General features: G+C 34.1%; 1 protein-coding gene across 2 annotated transcripts in view; it reads right to left on the bottom strand.

Annotated features, from left to right (window-relative positions):
- MYT1L (myelin transcription factor 1 like) overlaps positions 1–19,114 on the bottom strand; it is a gene marked incomplete at both ends in the record, with an annotated part of 134,876 nt that overhangs the window by 47,357 nt on the left and 68,405 nt on the right. The window contains 4 exons of one of the 2 annotated variants that reach the window (XM_083353646.1): positions 3,451–3,558; positions 6,866–6,956; positions 10,304–10,438; positions 16,791–17,765. In XM_083353646.1, coding sequence (XP_083209772.1) covers positions 3,451–3,558; positions 6,866–6,956; positions 10,304–10,438; positions 16,791–17,765 — 1,309 coding nt within the window. The remainder of the gene's footprint in view (positions 1–3,450; positions 3,559–6,865; positions 6,957–10,303; positions 10,439–16,790; positions 17,766–19,114) is intronic. The other variant, XM_083353647.1, reaches the window with a different exon arrangement.

Here is a 19,114-nt window from a genome sequence, read left to right as displayed (position 1 = left end):
GTATGTATGCATGTATGTATGTATACATATACATATACATATACATACATACATATACATATACATACATACATATACATATACATACATACATACATACATACATATATATATATATATATATATATATATATATATATATATATATATATATATATATATATATATATATATACATTTTCAGATTGATAAATTCAGATTGTGCTCTCAAGGAAAAAATAATTGCTCTCAGTATATAATTAAATATTTATGTATAAATAAAATACAATAATTACTTCTACCTTTTGATTTTCATGTTTTGAGACATAAAAATGAATCAAAACTGCTTGGGTCAGTACATTTATAAGCATGAGATCTGAAACTGGCAAGGCCAGAAATAACAAGCCTAAGACAATAACAACCCACAAGTGTCAACAAAATCCAAGATTTAAAAAATAAGCAGCAAAAAAGTCAGTTGCTATATAAGGGTATAGACTAAAACCCTGATGCTGGCATATACATACAGACAAGATTCCTGCATTCTACAGTAGCTGACATTTGTTGTTATAAAATTTTCTTTTGCAACTGTAGTTAAAATAAATAATTTATCTTAACCTCTTCATCTCTGTATTTCTAAAGATAGATTTATTGCCATGCTCTGGTGAAACTGTCAATTAATATGAACAGAAATAAATCAAAGCTACTCTTTCACTGCAACAAATTCTGTTTTTATTCTAGATTGCACATTTCATAATTTCTTTAAAATAAAAACAAAAATCGCATGTTTTAATGCAGCCTATTCTACTCATAATGTAAAATGGGATTTCCTCAGGAACCTCTGTCTGCATTGGAAATGGTAAGTAATCCATCAAAGACAGTCAATCTTGTAGCAGTTGCTGATATCAAAAGGAAGACAAGTTTCCTTTATAAGACAATGTGAAAATAAAGCACTATAGTTGCTAGGATAGTTTTCAATTCTCTTTATACCAGAAGATGCAGGACTTAAGCCTATGGATTGCTTGTGAGTTGCTCTGCTTGAATTCAAAAAGGCAGAGAAAGAGCAACAAATTGTGCTTAGTAAAAACATAGATAGTACAGGGTAAATTTCAAAAATATTCACCTTAAACATCTGTACAAGATAAAAGCAGTGGAGAAGTCATATCTGAGATGATTATGTAACTCAGATCACTTATCATGACCTGAGAGGCATGACAATCTTAAAGGCAAAAGAAAAACTGTCAGAACATTGATTTGAGGCATCTGCATTCAGATGCTGCTTTTAACAAGTATCCTTTCCATCTGACTTCTCATTAAAGAAATTTATTTATTTATTTATTTATTTATTTATTTATGTATTTATTTATTTATGTATTTATTTATTTATACCTTTATTGGCCACCCATCATACCACGGAGGAACTCAGGGCGGCTTATAGTTACATTTAATAAAAACATAAAATGTTAAATTCAAACTGTACAACCCAGGACATATGGGGAGGGCGGGAATGGCATGGGGGAAGTGGTGGGATCTGTTATTACTCAATCAACCACCTCCATTGCGCTGTTACCCCACTGGTCGTGTCTTTAGGTCCTGACGAGGGTTGGGGCCAGCCTCACATTGGGTTTTAGCACAATATTAAATTTATACTAGCTTTTTGGGGGGCAGCAAAAAGGCTGGAAAATAAATACATTTCTTGAAAAACTATGCAAAATTGTTTTTGAAAATGGAAAAAAATACATGGAACAAATCCTTCACCTAAAAATTTAAAACTATCCAATGTTCTTGAGCATAAGCAAAAGCACGTCACTCTTTTGAAAAATAATCTTAATTTTTTCTCAGGCAAATAGCATGGGAAAAACCACACTAAAAATTATAGGATGCATACATCTAATTTTACTTCTATCTCTATACAATATTGCAAAATGTGCCATAAAATATTTATGAAATTTGAAAATCCTTGGTTTGAAGTATCCACACAATTTGGTATGTTACTCATACTCTGATTCTCAAATTTTCCAATTATGAAAAATGGGGAGACTTGAAAACTGTAAAAATTATAAATTTCTGCAGTTACAGGGTAAGGTTAGTATTGGTAAGTAACATAAATCTAAAATATTAGATACAAAATATGTCTGGATATTTATTCTGAATGTATTTTTGAAAATAAGAGTTCTTATTACACATGATATCTGAAGACATACCAAAGTAGCTCTAAATAACATTTTCCACAGATCGTTTTTAATATCATGATATGAAGAGATAGTCCACTACATTCTTCTATAGAGGGCAATATACTGCTATTTGGGTGGAAAGAGCTGATTAGCTCATTAAAGGAGTCCATCCCAAGTAAATGGCTGAGTTTTCAAATCTGACTCAAAAGAACACGTTGTATACGAAGAGTTCTTGAATAGCATACTTTCTTAAGATCCAATAACATTAGAAATATCACTATGAGGTATATGAATGAAATCTAAATCTATAACTTCCAGTTTGGACATCCTGTAATTTCTAATTCCTATAAACAATTACTTCCTTCAAATGTAAACCTTTGGGAAGAAGGGTATGGGAAAATCAGAAAAATTTTGCTGCTTTAGCTTAAAAAAATGTATTATTTCCCCTTCTGACTAATAAATATGATAGCAGAAGCTTTCCACTTTCTATGCAAGTAAACCTTAGGAATGAATATCTTTTTAATGTCTGACTTTCAAATTCCTCAAGAATCATACCTTTCTTGCCTGCATTAAGCAAAGGACTAAGGTTCTGCATTGGATGAACTCTACAGCCTATACTCATGAGGAATGAGATGGTTCAGGAATGATTGGCAGCAATAAAAATATAAACTACGTAAACAGGTACATCAGCATTCTTCTTTTTCTTCTTTTTCTTTTTCTTCTTTTTCTTCTTCTTGTTCTTCCTGTTCCTTTTTTTTTTGGGGGGGGGGAGATACTAAGCCAGCCAAAACTTCTTATAAAGTTATAAAGCCAGCCAGTCTTCTTATAAAATTTTTAAGTCTAACTAATGATACATTTTTGAATTATAATTTTAAATTTGCAAGCTAAATATTGAAAGTAGGGCTTCTGGTTTTCATTTAAACTGATATTTACTAGTAAACGCCTGCTGGAAAAAACAAGACTTACCGGTAAATATTAGTTTATTTCCCAAAGATATCAACTTTTTTCACACTGTTCATAGATTCAGAACTCCAGCAGGCAGCTTTACACCAAACAATGCCTAAGACAAAAATGAGCTTTTCAGCTTTATTGATATTTGCCAAAAAGAGAGAGAGAGAGAGAGAAACATTACCCACCCTCCCCCAGGGTATATTGGTAGGCATTTAAAGGCTGAAAACAGGATCCAGAAGCCCTAATTCTAAGCACTGGTTCAAGGGTGACATATTTTTTAGTGCTAAGATTAACTTCTTATTCAGTTAATCTTGAATACACTATTAAGTGTTAGAACAACTCTGTATACCTCAAGACACGATCTGATGCCTGGTTTGATTTGGATGCATCACAGCTCTGATGCTTCTCTTGAGCTTTAGCCAGTTTCTCTGCTGCAGCAATAGGACATCCGGAGAGGCTGCAATTACAGAAAGAAAATGTAATTGTCCCATCCAGAATAGCTTCACAGAGCTTTTTTTTTTGTAAACATAAAGGAGAAGCTGGCTGAATGGGTGGGGGGGGGGGGAAGGAACTATGTCTTGATGCCCAGCATTCATCCTCTAGAATGCAAAATTTGCTTTTAAAATCACAGGGTTGCCATAAAAGATTAACTCCTGTTCCACTATAAGTGACTAATTCTACTGATCTTTCGACCTACGAAGCCAGATAGAATCTCCCAACTACATATTGTGACAGTCCAGGTGCTTAATTATCATTGTTTCTGCCCTCCCACTGTTTTTACAAAAACAAAGCTTAATGAGCTGATGATTAGCCACCAAGAAGCTGGTGAGTTGCATTCAACTTGATGAACCACAAATTATGCTTTAGTTTGGTGTTGTTTGGAGGACATTGCTGCCAGGCAAACCGAATATAGACTTAAATATGCAATACTGTTGGCAGAATTTCATACTTATCTGCCAACTGTATTGTCTACTGCTGCTGCTATTGTTGCTATTTAAAAAATCAGAAAAGAATATGGCTGTAATCCTTGCTTACTTGAAAGTGAGCAACACTGAATTCAGCAATGTTTACTTTCCATAAAATTAGTTAGGATGGAGCTTTAAATAATCTTGTGCTGATTAGAATTTAGGAAAAAAGTGTAGCAAAAGAAGGACATAAAAATTCACTTGCTGTTGAAATTGAGGAAAATTCTATTGGGAGAATCCGGGCATCAATCCATAAGGACATTGCAGATAGAAAATGAAATAAAATATAAAGAAAAAATTAGATAGTTAAACTAGAACACCAACACATAACTATCAAAAATGTTCTCAGAGTCAAATGGAATTAAATCAACTCCTGGTGTCTATTCAGGATCATAAATCCAAAGAGTTTTAGGGAAACTACTGTACAACACAGTAGAGAATATTGCCTAAACATAGCCCAGAAGTCCAAAAAGTGCAGTGTGTGGACAGCATTAGCTCATCAACATCCTTCTATGATCCTCTGAATCCTTCCTTCTTTATTAGCAAAAACTTTGTGATCATCAGGTATCATTCATTCCTAATGCAGTTCTTTGTAAGCACCGGGACAAAAGGCAAATAAACAAAAATAATACCAACCAGCATGTCTTAATCTCTTCAAAGACAATAATCACCTGAAATAGAGACTTTTAAGAATACTGTATTCGGGATCGAATACAGAATTCAAAACTTCTGAAAAGGACATCATTTTAAATCCTGAGAGATTTTTCTGAGATCATGACCCTGCCTGAGGCCTCATCCTCAGATGACATAAAGGTAAAGGTAAAGGTTCCCCCGCACATGCATGCTAGTCGTTTCCGACTCTAGGGGTTGGTGCTCATCTCCGTTTCAAAGCCGAAGAGCCAGCGCTTGTCCGAGGACGTCTCCGTAGTCATGTGGCCGGCATGACTAGACGCCAAAGGCGCACGGAACGCTGTTACCTTCCCACCGCAGTGGTCCCTATTTTTCTACTTGCATTTTTACGTGCTTTCGAACTGCTAGGTTGGCAGAAGCTGGGATGAGTAACAGGCGCTCACTCTGCTACACGGCACTTGGGATTCGACCCGCCAAACTGCCGACATACAGGACTATAATAAGGCATTAAGGAAACCGAATATGAAAAGTCAGGCCAAAAAAGAGCAGAAAAAGCATCAGGCGTCATTGTACCAGATCCAAGCTCAGTTGATTCAGAGCGTGAATCAAAATCACATCTCACAGTGAAGGGGAAAGCTACTGCTATAAAGTAGAAAAGTGGAGAAAACATGGGTACACCAAGAAGAATCTGGCGTAGCCAAGTCTATCAGAGGTAGACTGATACAAATGAATCAGGCTGATATGTGGAGTGGTAACGGTGGAATAGGGCTCCATTTCAGCTCATCTGAACATATCTCTGGTCTAGCTCCTAGCCATGCAGCCTTCTTGAAACACTGACTCTTGTCTGATACCATCTCCTTGCTGCTGGTGAGAATTTTTATTTCCTTGAGTGTACATAATAATTTCATCTGTGATGGCCTGATGAATTTACAGCTTAAATTGTTTGCTAGGTACCTCTAGCTAAAATAGTCTGACAACCCATGATGTCATCATATCCATAATCATTCAACAGGGTTAACATTTTTTTGTGGCCCTATATAGCTTTTATTTTTTTTTATTTTTTTTAAAATTCCATTTATATTCCGCCCTTCTCCGAAGACTCAGGGCGGCTTACAAGCTTAGCAGTAGCCTTCATTCTATGTATATGCCTGCTTATTAGGGCTTTCACACACACCCCAAGCGGCATTATTACAAAGTCAGCTTATTGCTTTCCCTTTGCAACCAGTTTTGTATTTGGTAAATACACCTTTTCAAAAAAGTTAATGTTTTAGGATTTCATACTAACTGAACGGAATTACCTAAAGACTACCTAAGTGTTTCCTCATTGAAGTGTAGGATCTGTCAGTCTATAAAAAAATGTTTTATACCACTTGCTTTATTAATTTCTTATTTATAAGCATTTTTCTTTGGAAATCCATACAAACTGTGATTGACAAGGTACCAAAATGGAAAAGGACTCTTTCTACTTCTAATTACGTATGCCGTCTTTTACTTTCTTCAATTATATTCTCTGTTTCAGATTTCAGTCAGGCAATAAAAAAGGCTCCTTTTTTGCCAGCCACTAGTGTCAAAATCTTATATCCAAAAGGTCTTTGCCTATTATGGGTATAATCAATCAGCATAATTTTTTTTTTTGAAATAAGCAGACATCATTGATTAGTATGCAATTCACAGGCGGGCAAAAAAAGGAACAAGAACCAAACAAGATTTCAGAAGCAAAGAGATCAACATTCGCAGAAAAGTGGAGTCATGATTTCAATATTTCTAATAAGCTATTAAAAAAACAAAGAACATTTGTTGCAGCAACATCATTTTGTAGAAAAACCAAAATGCCTGTGAAATACTGAAGTACAATATTGAGGCTTAATCACAGATTAGGATTATACTGTGCCAAAGTGTGGCTAGATTCTGACTTCTACGGGGTAGTTATGGATAACATCCTGAAGGAACTTAGAAAGTCCAATTGCATGCAATCAGTTTTGAAATTTGGCTTAATCCTGAATTAATTAACCATGTCTTGAAGTTACCATTGCCCAATCAAACATCAGACAGCTATTGATCTCGACCTTTCAAGATAAGCCCCCAAACATTTTGATGTTCACCACCCCGCAAGGACCACAAAAGGTGCTGAAACATTAAATCTGCCTGTTCAGGGGAGCTGGATCTTACCTGCGATGAGAATTCCTGTTGCTATTTACGTGGCCCCGGCCTGTGCAGCCTGGTGTAGGACACTTAAGAACGTTTTCATGCATGGCAAGAACTTGACAAGAAGAAGAAGGAAAGGAAACAGCGGAGTGTGGAAACAACAACAAGAAGAAAAAGATTTCAAGTCCAAGTTTATAGGAAGCTATTTTAGTACAAAGCAAGATTCATTAATGATCAGCATTTCTGAAAACAGACATGGGATAGGTAGCGCCAATCAAGCCTGGGAAGGGAAAGAGGGCTTGCAGTGTCTTTATTAACGCAGGATGATGTTAAAACATTCAGGGTTATGAAGGGAAGGAAACCTAACGGTTAATGCGTCTCTGGTGTGACAGTTAAGCAAAAGACTGCATACACAAGCAGTGAGCAAAAGTACTGAGGAGCACAGTGGCCAGTTGGAGCCATTTTAAGAAATATATACGCAAGAATGAACTGATTTATGTACACAAAATAGGCATCCAGTATCTGGAGTCAATATAGCATAACATGTAAGCTGATTCATCTCAGGGCAGCCAGAAGTGGGCAGGAAAGACACTGGTTCTGAGGCCTACCACAGGCTTAGTATGCAGAACTATTGCTTTTTAAAAGTTCAGTGGCAGTTGGAATCCCATGGCTATCAGAACGATGATTTTCTGCTGCCTTTACTTAACGGGGATGGAGCAAAAAAGGGAGAACCAGGAGGAATAAAGAAGGTGGGCAAGAAAGTTTTGAAAAAATGTGGGTATGTTGTGCACATCAGAGCCAGGAAGTTGGCTTATTATGCAAACAGGATGGTAATTCTCCGTGGTCAAAAAAATAGTGGGCAGTGGTTGCATTTGGGTGATGGGAGAGGCTAATTCTATTGTCCATTTTGCTGGATCTCAAATTTTCAGGATTCAAGATTGCAAGAGAGTGCATAGCTCACAACATGTGTGGTCTGACTCATGAAGGAAGAATAATTTTGAAGGGGTGGGAGTAGGGGATGCCTTTGAGTCAATCTTGATCGCTTGTAGTTGCCTGAACAAGTCTACAGTTTTTTTAGCATTTTTCCCCCAGAAAAAGTGGTTTGCCCTTCTTTTACTTAGAGTCAGGCCTGACCAAAAGTCACCCAGGTAGCTTAATTCCTCAGGCAAGACTAGAACTCATAGTCTCCCAGTTTTAGCCCAATGCCTTAATCCTACACTGAGCTGGCTCACAAATATAATTTACCCAAAATAAAAGCTTTAAGTGCTAAACCAGAAAGTCATCCGTTGGGGGAGAGGTTTTTAAAGGGAAGGGAAGGAACAAAATGGGTTGTAACATTACAACACACGCTCCACCCTTTATATACTTGCATGCAACATTGTGTTGCCAGTACAAAAGAGTAGAATTTGCATTGTGATGTCACAATGCACATTTCAGTAGTTTGATATCATCATGATTCGAAGGGGATGCCTATGTAAACCAGCCTTTTTGCAACAAATGTCCTCCAGCTATGCTGAAACCCTAACCACCCTTAATCCCAGAATTGAGCGTGATGGTTTGGAATTCTGAGAGTTACAGTCCCAACATATCTGGAAGGCACTGTGTCAAGGAGGTTGTACTAAATTATTTTGCGTTTTTGTTTGTTTTCAGCATATTTGATGAAATTAGTCAGCGACCAGCTTGTGTGCAACATGGAAAAAATGCTTTGAATTCATATCACCATTACATGATGACTTTATGCAAAATTATACTACATTTCGAAAACAAAAACCAATCTTGAAATCATGTTCAATGCTTACATGAAAGCCAAGGACATCAGAAATAGAACCTGTACATATTGATTTAAAGAATAGTCACAACCACCATAATTCATCACCATCACCACACCACTAGCAGTGTACTAAAGATGTGAAAGCTTCACTCTGGAATTCCTGCTATTCAAAGCTGTTCTTGAAACATGCTTTACAAGCCCAGCACTGCAGGAGTCAGGGAAAAAAAAGAAAGAAAAGAAGAAAAAAAGATGATCTCACCTTTTTCACTTTTATCACTACTGAACATGCAAACTGTTTAAAGCTATATTCTTCTTTGATCAGCAACATTTCCTAAATGCTTTGTGTTTACCATTCACCAGGGAGGAAAAGATGAAATGCTCTGAGCAACTGAGTAAACATTTGAGTTTGAGAAAATTATTGGTCTTGCTAAACTGGCAACTGAATTCCTTTGTTCAGTTAAATTCACACACCAGCTGAGAAATTGCATTTTTTTTTTAAATTTTGCTTAAGTCTTTCCCTGAGCTTTATTCTATACATTAAAGGAAAGTCTTCTATAGAAAGAAATATACCATTCAACTCCAAGCTTTTAAATTGCATAAAGTTTTAAAAGTCTGTGTTAATCACTCTATGTCTTTATGTTTGTAAACTCATCCATTATGGGCACCATATTTATTGAGAATCGTTTTTGCTGAGGAGGCAGCAATTTGATTTCTCACTTAAAAGTGAGAGAACGAATTATTTGGAGTATTAACCCATTCTACCTCCTTGTACTATCTTGTCATGAATGAAAGAAGTTTACATAGTCTAAAATACGATACATTATGGAGGAAGGGGAATGAAATTTATATGACCACCCTACATCACATGGTAGGATTTCCAGATACAATGGCAGTATGGCATTTAGCATTCCTATTTTGGATATATTATGCATAGTTTTATATGCTTATTTTCATGCGTTTTTGTACTATTACAGAGATAACAAATACCCAGATTTTAGAAAGCCATCACCTGATAGTGAGGAAGTTTTTATAATAGTTTAAACTAATATTAAAGTTTTGTTCAAAATCATAAAATAAGGTTGGTTTGTTTAGTTTTCTTAAGACACGTATGAAGAATTTCTTATAATTTAAGACAGGTGCAATTTTTAAAAACATACTTCTTCCTCCTTTATCCCTTTTATACAACCACAACATGTTTATGCTGACATCACAAGTTGAATTACTATAAATCAATCAATTTTTTCAAGGTCAGATATTTAAGTAATTACATGTTTTTAGTATATAAACATTTCAGTGGTTCAGCTGTACATTTTCAAACTGAAAGGTATGTTTACTTCAAGATAAATCCTATTCAAGGAGTAGGTACAATTACTCAAAATTAAAATAATAACAGTTTTGTTGGAAAATACTTCTATGCGCAAGAAAGCAATTGCTTAGAGATATCCCAGTATTCTCAGGATCAAAGAATACAGCTTTAAAACATCTTCATTCAAGCATAAGTTAGTAAAGATGTGAAAATGATGAAATAAGAAAATATATAAATGTAACATAAAACAAATTGCTAAACTGAGACAAATACTAGAAAAATGGGAGGAATGAAAGAGCAATCAAAATAAAAAGCTTCTCAAGGCATGCTAGAAAAGTTTGTGTGGAATTTTATCCCCCGTTTCCATGAAACAATGTGGACTTACTTTCTGGAGGGACCCTATCTTTGTGTGGGCATCCTGACAAACTGCGGTGATGGGGGTATAGCCCCGTTACATGGCCTGTTCCATCACACCCAGGGGTTGGACATTTGCTCTCTTTCTTTTCTGTTCTTGAGGGATCTATAATTTACAACAAACGTGTCAAGTGAATGATGTTTTTCAGATTTCCAGATGGATGTAGGTTCAGTTAATGAAATCAGTAACTCTTTGGAAAATGTTCTTAAAGAACACTGGAAGAAAACAAGTCTGGCTCTGTTTAAACAATTTTATGTCCTGCTTCTTCTTCTCAACCAGAAGCTTTTACAATTAAAACCATCCCCAGACATGGAGGGTCCTAGGTGGTGACTTTCTTCCAGCAAAGCCACCCTTGCCATTTAATATAGTTCTGTAAAACATTTGTGTAGACTGTGCTTTGTCCTCATTTTAGCACTCACATCTTGATGTTTATAAATTTACGGTGGGAGAAGTATGGAGATCCCATGAGAGGGGACCCCCCAAAATTGTAAGTTATTTCTTATAGTGGCATTTTTAAGAGGATTAATATTGACTTATCAAACCATTGTTAAAGAATATTAGAACTTAAACAAAAGTGTATTTCTTTCCAATGAATAATTAGTAGAGGTTAAAACAATATTTCCTTTTAATATTGACCAATATTAAATATTATTCACTATTCTTTTAATAGTGACGAAAATAGTCACTTACTTATAACTTGAATATTTATGACATTTAAACAAATTTTTGTTGCTTTATTTAATGATATTCTCAGGAAAAAAAACTATTCTAAGAAACAATTCCTGTTTGGAAATCAATAGGATTACTGTATATTTTTTCTGGATTTTGAAATGCAGTGCCAATGCCATTATTTCATGCTTTGTTTTTGTTTATTTTTTACTAAAATATTGCTGATCTATCTTTTACACAATCAGTTATCCAAAGGGAAAAAAATATCCAAACAGTTAAATTCAATTTCTGATTTGTATGCATATTCAAGAAAATTTAGCAGAAGAGTAAGAACAAAAGATATAATTCTTTTGGGGGTTTTTTTTGGGGGGGGGAGAAGGACCATGATGGTTGTAAGTCTCGATTCCTTGAAATGGCCCATCGCACTCCACTCTGTCCTCCTGCTCTATATAAGCTTCAGTGGAGGTATAAGAGTTGCGATATTTTCAAATGTCTGGAAAATGAACTTTGCTTTGAATTGTTAAGTCACAGTTTTAATGTCTGGAAAATGAACCTTGCTTTGAATTGTTAAGTCATAGGTTTAAAACAAGTGATAGAAAAGGGAAAGAAAGAGGTTCTGAATCTCCTCAAAGAGAAATCCTGAACTCTTCTAATCTTCTTCCCTGATAAGCACTTTAGTGTAGAAGAATAAGTGCTGGTGAGCATGGATAAAAGGAATAATCCCTCCCCAACTCAAATTACAAAAAAAGTGTTTCAACTCCTTTTTTTAATGTCCTGTGATTATATCCATGCAAATCAGAGGCTGAAGTCAACTGAAAGAGAACCAAGAATTCTAACAAGGTAAATAAATCAAGGCTTCATTCTTTGGTAAAATGTTGTGTAGATACAGGATTATTATTTCAGGTCCATTTCACAAAATTGTGGTGCATATGCTACCATCCCACCTCCCTGATGATTTACACATTTGTCAAATTCACACTTTTCATTTTCAGAACATCTTTTTGCACTTTAAAATGTTATGCATGAATCCAATCTCAGGTGCACAAATTTTAGACAACTGTAAGCACCTCTGAAATAATTCATAGACTTGATAAGGGAAATTATCTCAGGGTAACTACTTAGAAGTAACACATTCTGAATTTTAATTCTGTATAGAAAGTCTAATATTTTGATTAATATGTAGCCAGCTTTCAAACAGATACATGCAATATGGCACATAAGATTCAAATGCACATAGGATTCAAATTCAAATTAAAAAGTCAACTTTGATCATTGAATAAATTTATCCTGCTTACAGCAAATGAAAAAAAATATGTTATCAACACTCTATATTTAGCCCTGGTTGTGTGATTTTATTTGCCATAGAGGGTTTAAAAGTTATTTCCTTAAAAAAAAATCTCATTTTTTTCACATATCCTAAGTCTCAATTCAAATTAAACCTTATTTGTATGACAGCTTAGAACTTTGACAGATTTAAGACATTTGCTTTTTATATTTAAACACATATAAAAGCAAGAAATTATATTTCACAATTGGATAATTTCTACTTATTCCTGTGTTGCAGACTAACATACTATACAAAACTAACGTACTGTATAGAGTCCAAAACGTATCACATTTGCTTTATAGTCGGGCACTATTTTACTGTGAGCTCCCAGAAGTGAAATAAGGTCATATTCTAAATTACACTGTTCATTTTTATCTGTGGTCTCTGTTGCCCTACTGGCTAACCATGACTTGGGACCTACTGCATATATAAATTCAAACAGCCATCCAGCTGTTTTATATACTCAATTTCTGTGCTTCTGCTTCATGAAAGTTCTCATCTAAAAGTAAACAACCTGATAATAGATCAGGACATTACCAAAATAAGGAACAGATGGAAATTCTGCCTCTCTTCAAAGGAGATGCATTTCTAGTCCTTTATAGGAGTGGGGCAGGAGTAATAGATGCAATAAATTTGCATACTGGTTGTTATAAACAGTCACATTTGATACACAGGAGTCACTGGAAGGACTTCATAATTTTGCTAAAGAAACCTAATTATCTGAGCCTTTTTGTTTGGGAAATGTATTTTTGCAGGAATATGCCTTGTCAATCAAAAGAAGCCTGACAAAAACCTTCTAATCAAATACAGTATATTAATTAAATATTCAGGCCCGTTATTAGGAGATCAATAAACCTGCAAAAAGTAAGAAGGTGAACAAACAACTGGCAGCCCATAATACATGGTAGGAAAGTTGCTTTGATCAAAAATTGTGATATTTCAAAAGAAAATATTTTATCAATATTTTTAAGAAAACAGGAATTCTTAAAAAAAGACCAAATACGTATGTCCCCTTTGGACTATATAATATGAACAATACCTCTCAGAATAATTAATAATCCCCTAAACTTAGCAAATGAACAAATGTTCTAGCTTTTAATAGTGACTAGGCCTTTAATAAGACACAGCTAGTCATTAACTGCAAGTTAATAGAAGTTGGGAGTCAAACCTATTTACCACTAGTGTGTAGCTCAAACTTTACCCCTTGGGAGATATCTAATGGCATTTGTATACCACAAATTTTATGTAAGTCTTACAAAAGCATTTGAGACATATAACTGTCTAAAATAAATTAATAAATAAATCCAGTCAATATTAATATTATATTGTGGTCATGCTATTTCATGTAACAGTATTCCAAGGGCAACAAGAAAGATAATAGTTAACAAGAAACATATAGCATAAATAATGTAAATCTTTGGACAATCAGAATTAATACTGGAAATAAATGCATAAACATCCATCAGTACTATTGACATAGTATCAGTTAATGAGCTGAAACATCTAGAATGAGTTTTTAAAAATTCAGATCATACTGACAGGCACACATTTGAACACTATTTTAATAAGCCAACCACAAATGCGGAATAAAAATGTTTTTATATGACCTATATGAAACTTCATTTCCAGTGCATCTTGCTGCTCCAAACATTGAGTAAGGGAAATACCTTGGTCATTTTGAAGATAATAATAATAACAATAATTTAATAATGACTTTTCTAAACACAGAACCAGGTGAAAGGAAAATGGGGCTTCCTCCCATCTACTGATATGCTTGTCTAGACATTGCTTTACATAAAGAGTTGATATAAATGTGTATGGTTGAGATGAAAGTCAAAAAGATGCGCAGAAGCTTTCTAACATGAAATGAACATATAAATTGAAAAAGGATATCCTTTCTCATTGATTTTAGAAACCCATCTGAGCTGAGTATGGAATATAACAGAATTATCCTGCGCTCTTTTTGATGCTTCAGGTTTTCTACATTGAAATGTAAATGTGTGTGCTGATATTCCGATCATCATCTTAGCCAAGAGTTTTTGATGCCAGATTTAGGGTTTGTATATAGTTGATGGTGATTGACATTGGGACATAACTTTCATACATTATTTTTAAATCTAGGAGTAAAAAAGGGAAGGGGTTATGCAATGCTTCAGGTTCAAAAGCCAAAAAAGTGCTTGACAGTACCTTTTCTGCAGCTTTGTAAAGTTGCTCTATCTTTTCCATCATATGAGGCATTAAATTTGCCTACAGTTCCCATTTCAGACCTAGGTACTGCTTTGATCTCAATTAAATGCAGTACTTGTCCTTATTTAGAATTTTTTTTAATTGATAAAGCCATTTTGGATTTAATTAAGACATTTTTTAAAAAAAAATATGTGTGTAAAACTCATAAAATACTTATAAAACTTTACATAAGAATATAAAACTCAACCTTATTTTATCAAATAATTAATATTTAGGAAAAAGTATTTCAAATACTAATGTAATTTAAGAGTTGTTGCATGTGTTGATTGTATTGTTTGTTGAAGAGAACATTTCTGGTAACCTTTGGAATTTACAAAGGCAGACACATATGTGAATTAAATTAGCAGCAATTTCCATAACTTAGATAATTCTCATGAATACTTTTTTTCAATCAAGCAAGATAAAGTTACTTTATTCAAAGTTTCAGTGTAGTTCATTGTGCTTACTCATTAATTAATTAATTAATGGGACTTATATGCTGCCCTATCTCCCGAAGGACTCAGGGCGGCTAACAACAATAAAACACAATAATACAAATGTTTAAAAAGATTAAACTAACAAGCCCCAGTGATAAAATATTAAAAACTTTTAATATTTAAACTCATGCAAGTATGTGCTCAAGGTTAATTGCATGTACAGAAAATGTACAATCTGAATTGGTTCAAATTTAGTAACTTGAATACTGTATAATGTAAAACTGGTTAGAAATCCATATGTCTTAAGAGTTTTAAAACCTTGCTTTTGTCTTATAAACTTTGCTTAAGGAAAAAAATTGTTGCAGAAGTTTATAAAATGTTTTAAAATCATAACCAGTGTCACAATTCTATTATTTATAATATAAAAGCCTCACCATAACAGTTTAATATGATGCTTTGAGCAGTATAATATCATCTATATCCATCTGTATTGATCTCACATTCCTCTAATAATGTCATTTTTTCCAATTTTATTAAAGGTAATGGAAATCAAAAGTACTCTGCAGCTCTTATACACTTTGTAAGAATGTGGATTAAGGAAAAAACATGTTTATATTTATATACTATATATACCAATGAATAAAAATCTTTACAGTAATTACGCTTAGACTTTTTTTTGCATGTTGTGTCATAATTATTTCTAAAGGTAGCAATTTAACTATTTCCATGACTGCATGAAACTAGTGAGGTGGAATGCATATATAAGAAATTGCTATTGATCTCAGCATGCCTTGCCTGGCAAATGGTTTTCATTATCTTACTATTTAAGATAATTAATGTGCAGTCACTGCTTCTATCTTATGTTATCAGTCATTCCAATATAGTTCAATTCCTATCAAGAAATCCCACATTTTATGCAGGAAAGTGTTAATCAATAACTACCATTTGGTGATAATTTTATAAATCAGGATGTTCCGCCATAGTCAAGTCTATAAATACTTGAATTTTACAGCTGGCTGATTTGATTGTCCTGCACCCACCCTCAAAATGTAAGTAAATTCATACAAGGTATTTCCACATCTCTTTGTTTTCATGGGATAACTGATATGATGTAGGAGAAGAGCAGGCAAAACTGGGGGGGCAGAGTTAAATTTATCATCAGAGTTCTTACATTGCCAAAAATGATCCAAGTCTCGCCCCCTCTTGAATTTCTTTGACTGTTATCTAGAGCCAATTTAATGCTAGTTGACTAGATTTTTGCATATAGGCTTGAATAAATCTTCTGTGCTGCAACTTAACATATGGTCCTAATGCGACGGACCTGAAATTAATCTAGTCAACTAACTCAGATTAATGTCAGGTGCAAAGGATCAGGACTATCTGTTAAGTTACAGCACAGAAAATTTATTCAAGCCTGTACACAAGAATCTAATTAACTAGCAATTAGCAATAAATTGGCACTAGATAAGGCTCTAAAAATTCAAGGGGGTTGGACTTGGATCGTTTGTGACAATGTGAGAACTCTAAGATGATGACATATTTAACTCCACCCCATCCCACCCAGGTCTGCCTGCTCTTCTCCTATTTCTGGTCTGCATTTCAGGATAATCATTGCCTACTTTTTCAGTAATTTTTGTTTTCCTTTTTTCCTCTTGAAATGATATTTTTTTTACAGAAACAAAAATATTAGTTTAGATTTTATAAAGATTTGTTAACACCTCAAACAACACCATCATACATATGTTAAGATTTATCTCTATTTTATCATATGACAACATACTTTAGATAGAAATATTACCTTTACCATAATATGGCTTTTTGATATGGCCATCACTGGATTTAGATTTCCTCTCATCTCCAGAAAGCTGTCTTGGAGACTGTTCTTCATAGGATCTCATATTATCCCTCCGTCCAGCTTCCATTGCCATTTTTTCCCTCATGGCTTTTGCTCTTTCCGTCTCTAAAGCAATTGCTTTCTCAAGTAGTGTTAAGTTTCCTTTTGTCATATCAAACACCTCTTCAGATCTATCTGAGGTAACAGAAGTGGTGTCATCATCTCTTTCATGACATCCATCCTCTTTTGCACAACTAGAAAAAGTTCTAGATCTCGGGCTCAACTGTTCTTCAAGCCTCATTAAATTCATCATATCAGAATAATTCCTATCAGGTGTCCTTCCTTGGAAATCTTCTTCTTGCCGAACATGTTGACGAGAATTCATGTTTTGCTGTTGATTTCTTTCCTGTGGGTTTGTCTCACTGAGTTTGCGGGCCAAATCAAAACATTGGTTCCTCAAACATTCCAAGCTGCTGAGACATACCTCCTCATCACTCTCTTCCACCATTTTTTCAGGAAGCCCATTGTTTGCAGGCTTCCCTAGCATCCCGTAGTTCATATTCCTATTTTCTTGCTGAGACATGTTGTCTGTGTAATTTCTATCATTAACATTTTCTGAAAGCACAACACCATGTCCTTGTGCTAACAATTTCAATGAGTCCACAGTTTCCCTAACAACGTCACTGTCTAAATCTAAACTCAACTCGTTCTTCCGGCCCACATTTTCATTTTTATCACTGTCATCTTCCAAGCTATTAGATGTATTGCTATTCATTTCTGATTCTGTCCTGGCTCTATATGCTGCATCCTCTGCAATTTTGCCAAGATTTAGCAATGACTTGGCCACCAGTTCATCATAATTATCGTATTCATCATTATTGTTATCGTCTTTTTCTGTATCTTGCATTCGAGTATTGTGACAATTCATTTGATGGTCTTCTGCATAGAAGAAAAAGAAAAGATAAAAGAAATGGGGAAAAGGAAAGGGAAAAAAATGGCTGGAATGGGAACTTTTTCTACAATACTATGAACAGTCACAAACTGTTAATTATTTTTTTGTGTACGGCAGTTAAAAGCCCTAGAACAGTATTATTTTAAACTAGAATTAAGTAAATATTTTTAAGTCTTTGTTTTTTTTAATCATTGACTAGATCTATTCTCTCAGGGTGGTATTAGTATTAGTTATAGGAAGTATGTAAGTTTGTAAGCTTCTTACAAATTATTTACCATTATTATCTACAATAATTTGTAAACTGTTAGATAACACTTTATAGCTTATTTATAGCTTTACTATAAATACATTATTTGCACCATTTTACTTGTAAGGATTGTTTAAATGGCCAAATCCTATTTTGTTTAATACAACAGATGGAAAAGAAATTAACACAATCCTATATTATAAACACTAATTTTGTTGGAGTAGATCCAGATTTTAGACATATTTGGGACAGAGCCATTGAAATTAATTGTTCTATAATCCTTTCTATGCAAAACAACAATATTTTCCTGGAGGTAATAGTGAAAAATGTAGTTGACAGGTGTTTTAAACAATTAAAAATTGGAACTTGCAATTCATTGCATATATCAATATTTATATTTACAATACAAATATGTGAAAACATGCACATATATGATAAACAATAGTTTAAAGTTTATAACTAAATCGATCAAATATTTGTGGAATCATGAAAATAACTAAATCAAGTATACCGCATGTGGAATCAGAAAAGAAGTACGGCCTTTTCTAATAGTAGCACTTACTTCATTACTGCATGATGTTTTGTATACGAAGTCCATAAAAGAGATTTAGTCTATCGTGGTCTTAGGAACTTACAAGTATTTTTCTCAAATATTTTTAAGCTTACCAACTCATAATTGATACTACAGTATAAAATACATATATATTACTCTTGATTAAGAAACATAGAACATAGATTAAGAAACATAGAACAATTTAGATCTACCTAAAAACTTTGCTCATCATTCATTGCTACTTTGTGACATAGAACAACATTCAGAACAGGGTATGCAAACTTGATTCTTAATGTCTATATGGCAAGAGGTAGCTCCGCGCTCTCTGTCTCCAGCATTCCCAAAGTGCATATAGTTATTGTAATCCTGTTACTGAATGGCTGAATTAACCAAATTCTCAAAGAAAGTCCAATGTATAAGACACAGTACATATCCCAAAAGAGTATGCTGCAAAATCCAGACGTCTCTTAGACAGCAGCACAATTTTCTTGAATTATTGTAATCCAGATATGTTGAAACTTACTAAAATGTTCTCT

The sequence above is a fragment of the Vipera ursinii genome, assembly GCF_947247035.1.
Source record: "Vipera ursinii genome assembly, chromosome: 1".
Taxonomy (NCBI): Eukaryota; Metazoa; Chordata; class Lepidosauria; order Squamata; family Viperidae; genus Vipera; species Vipera ursinii.
The sequence above is the reverse complement of the archived record's forward strand: the minus strand, read 5'-3'. Positions and strand labels throughout refer to the sequence as shown.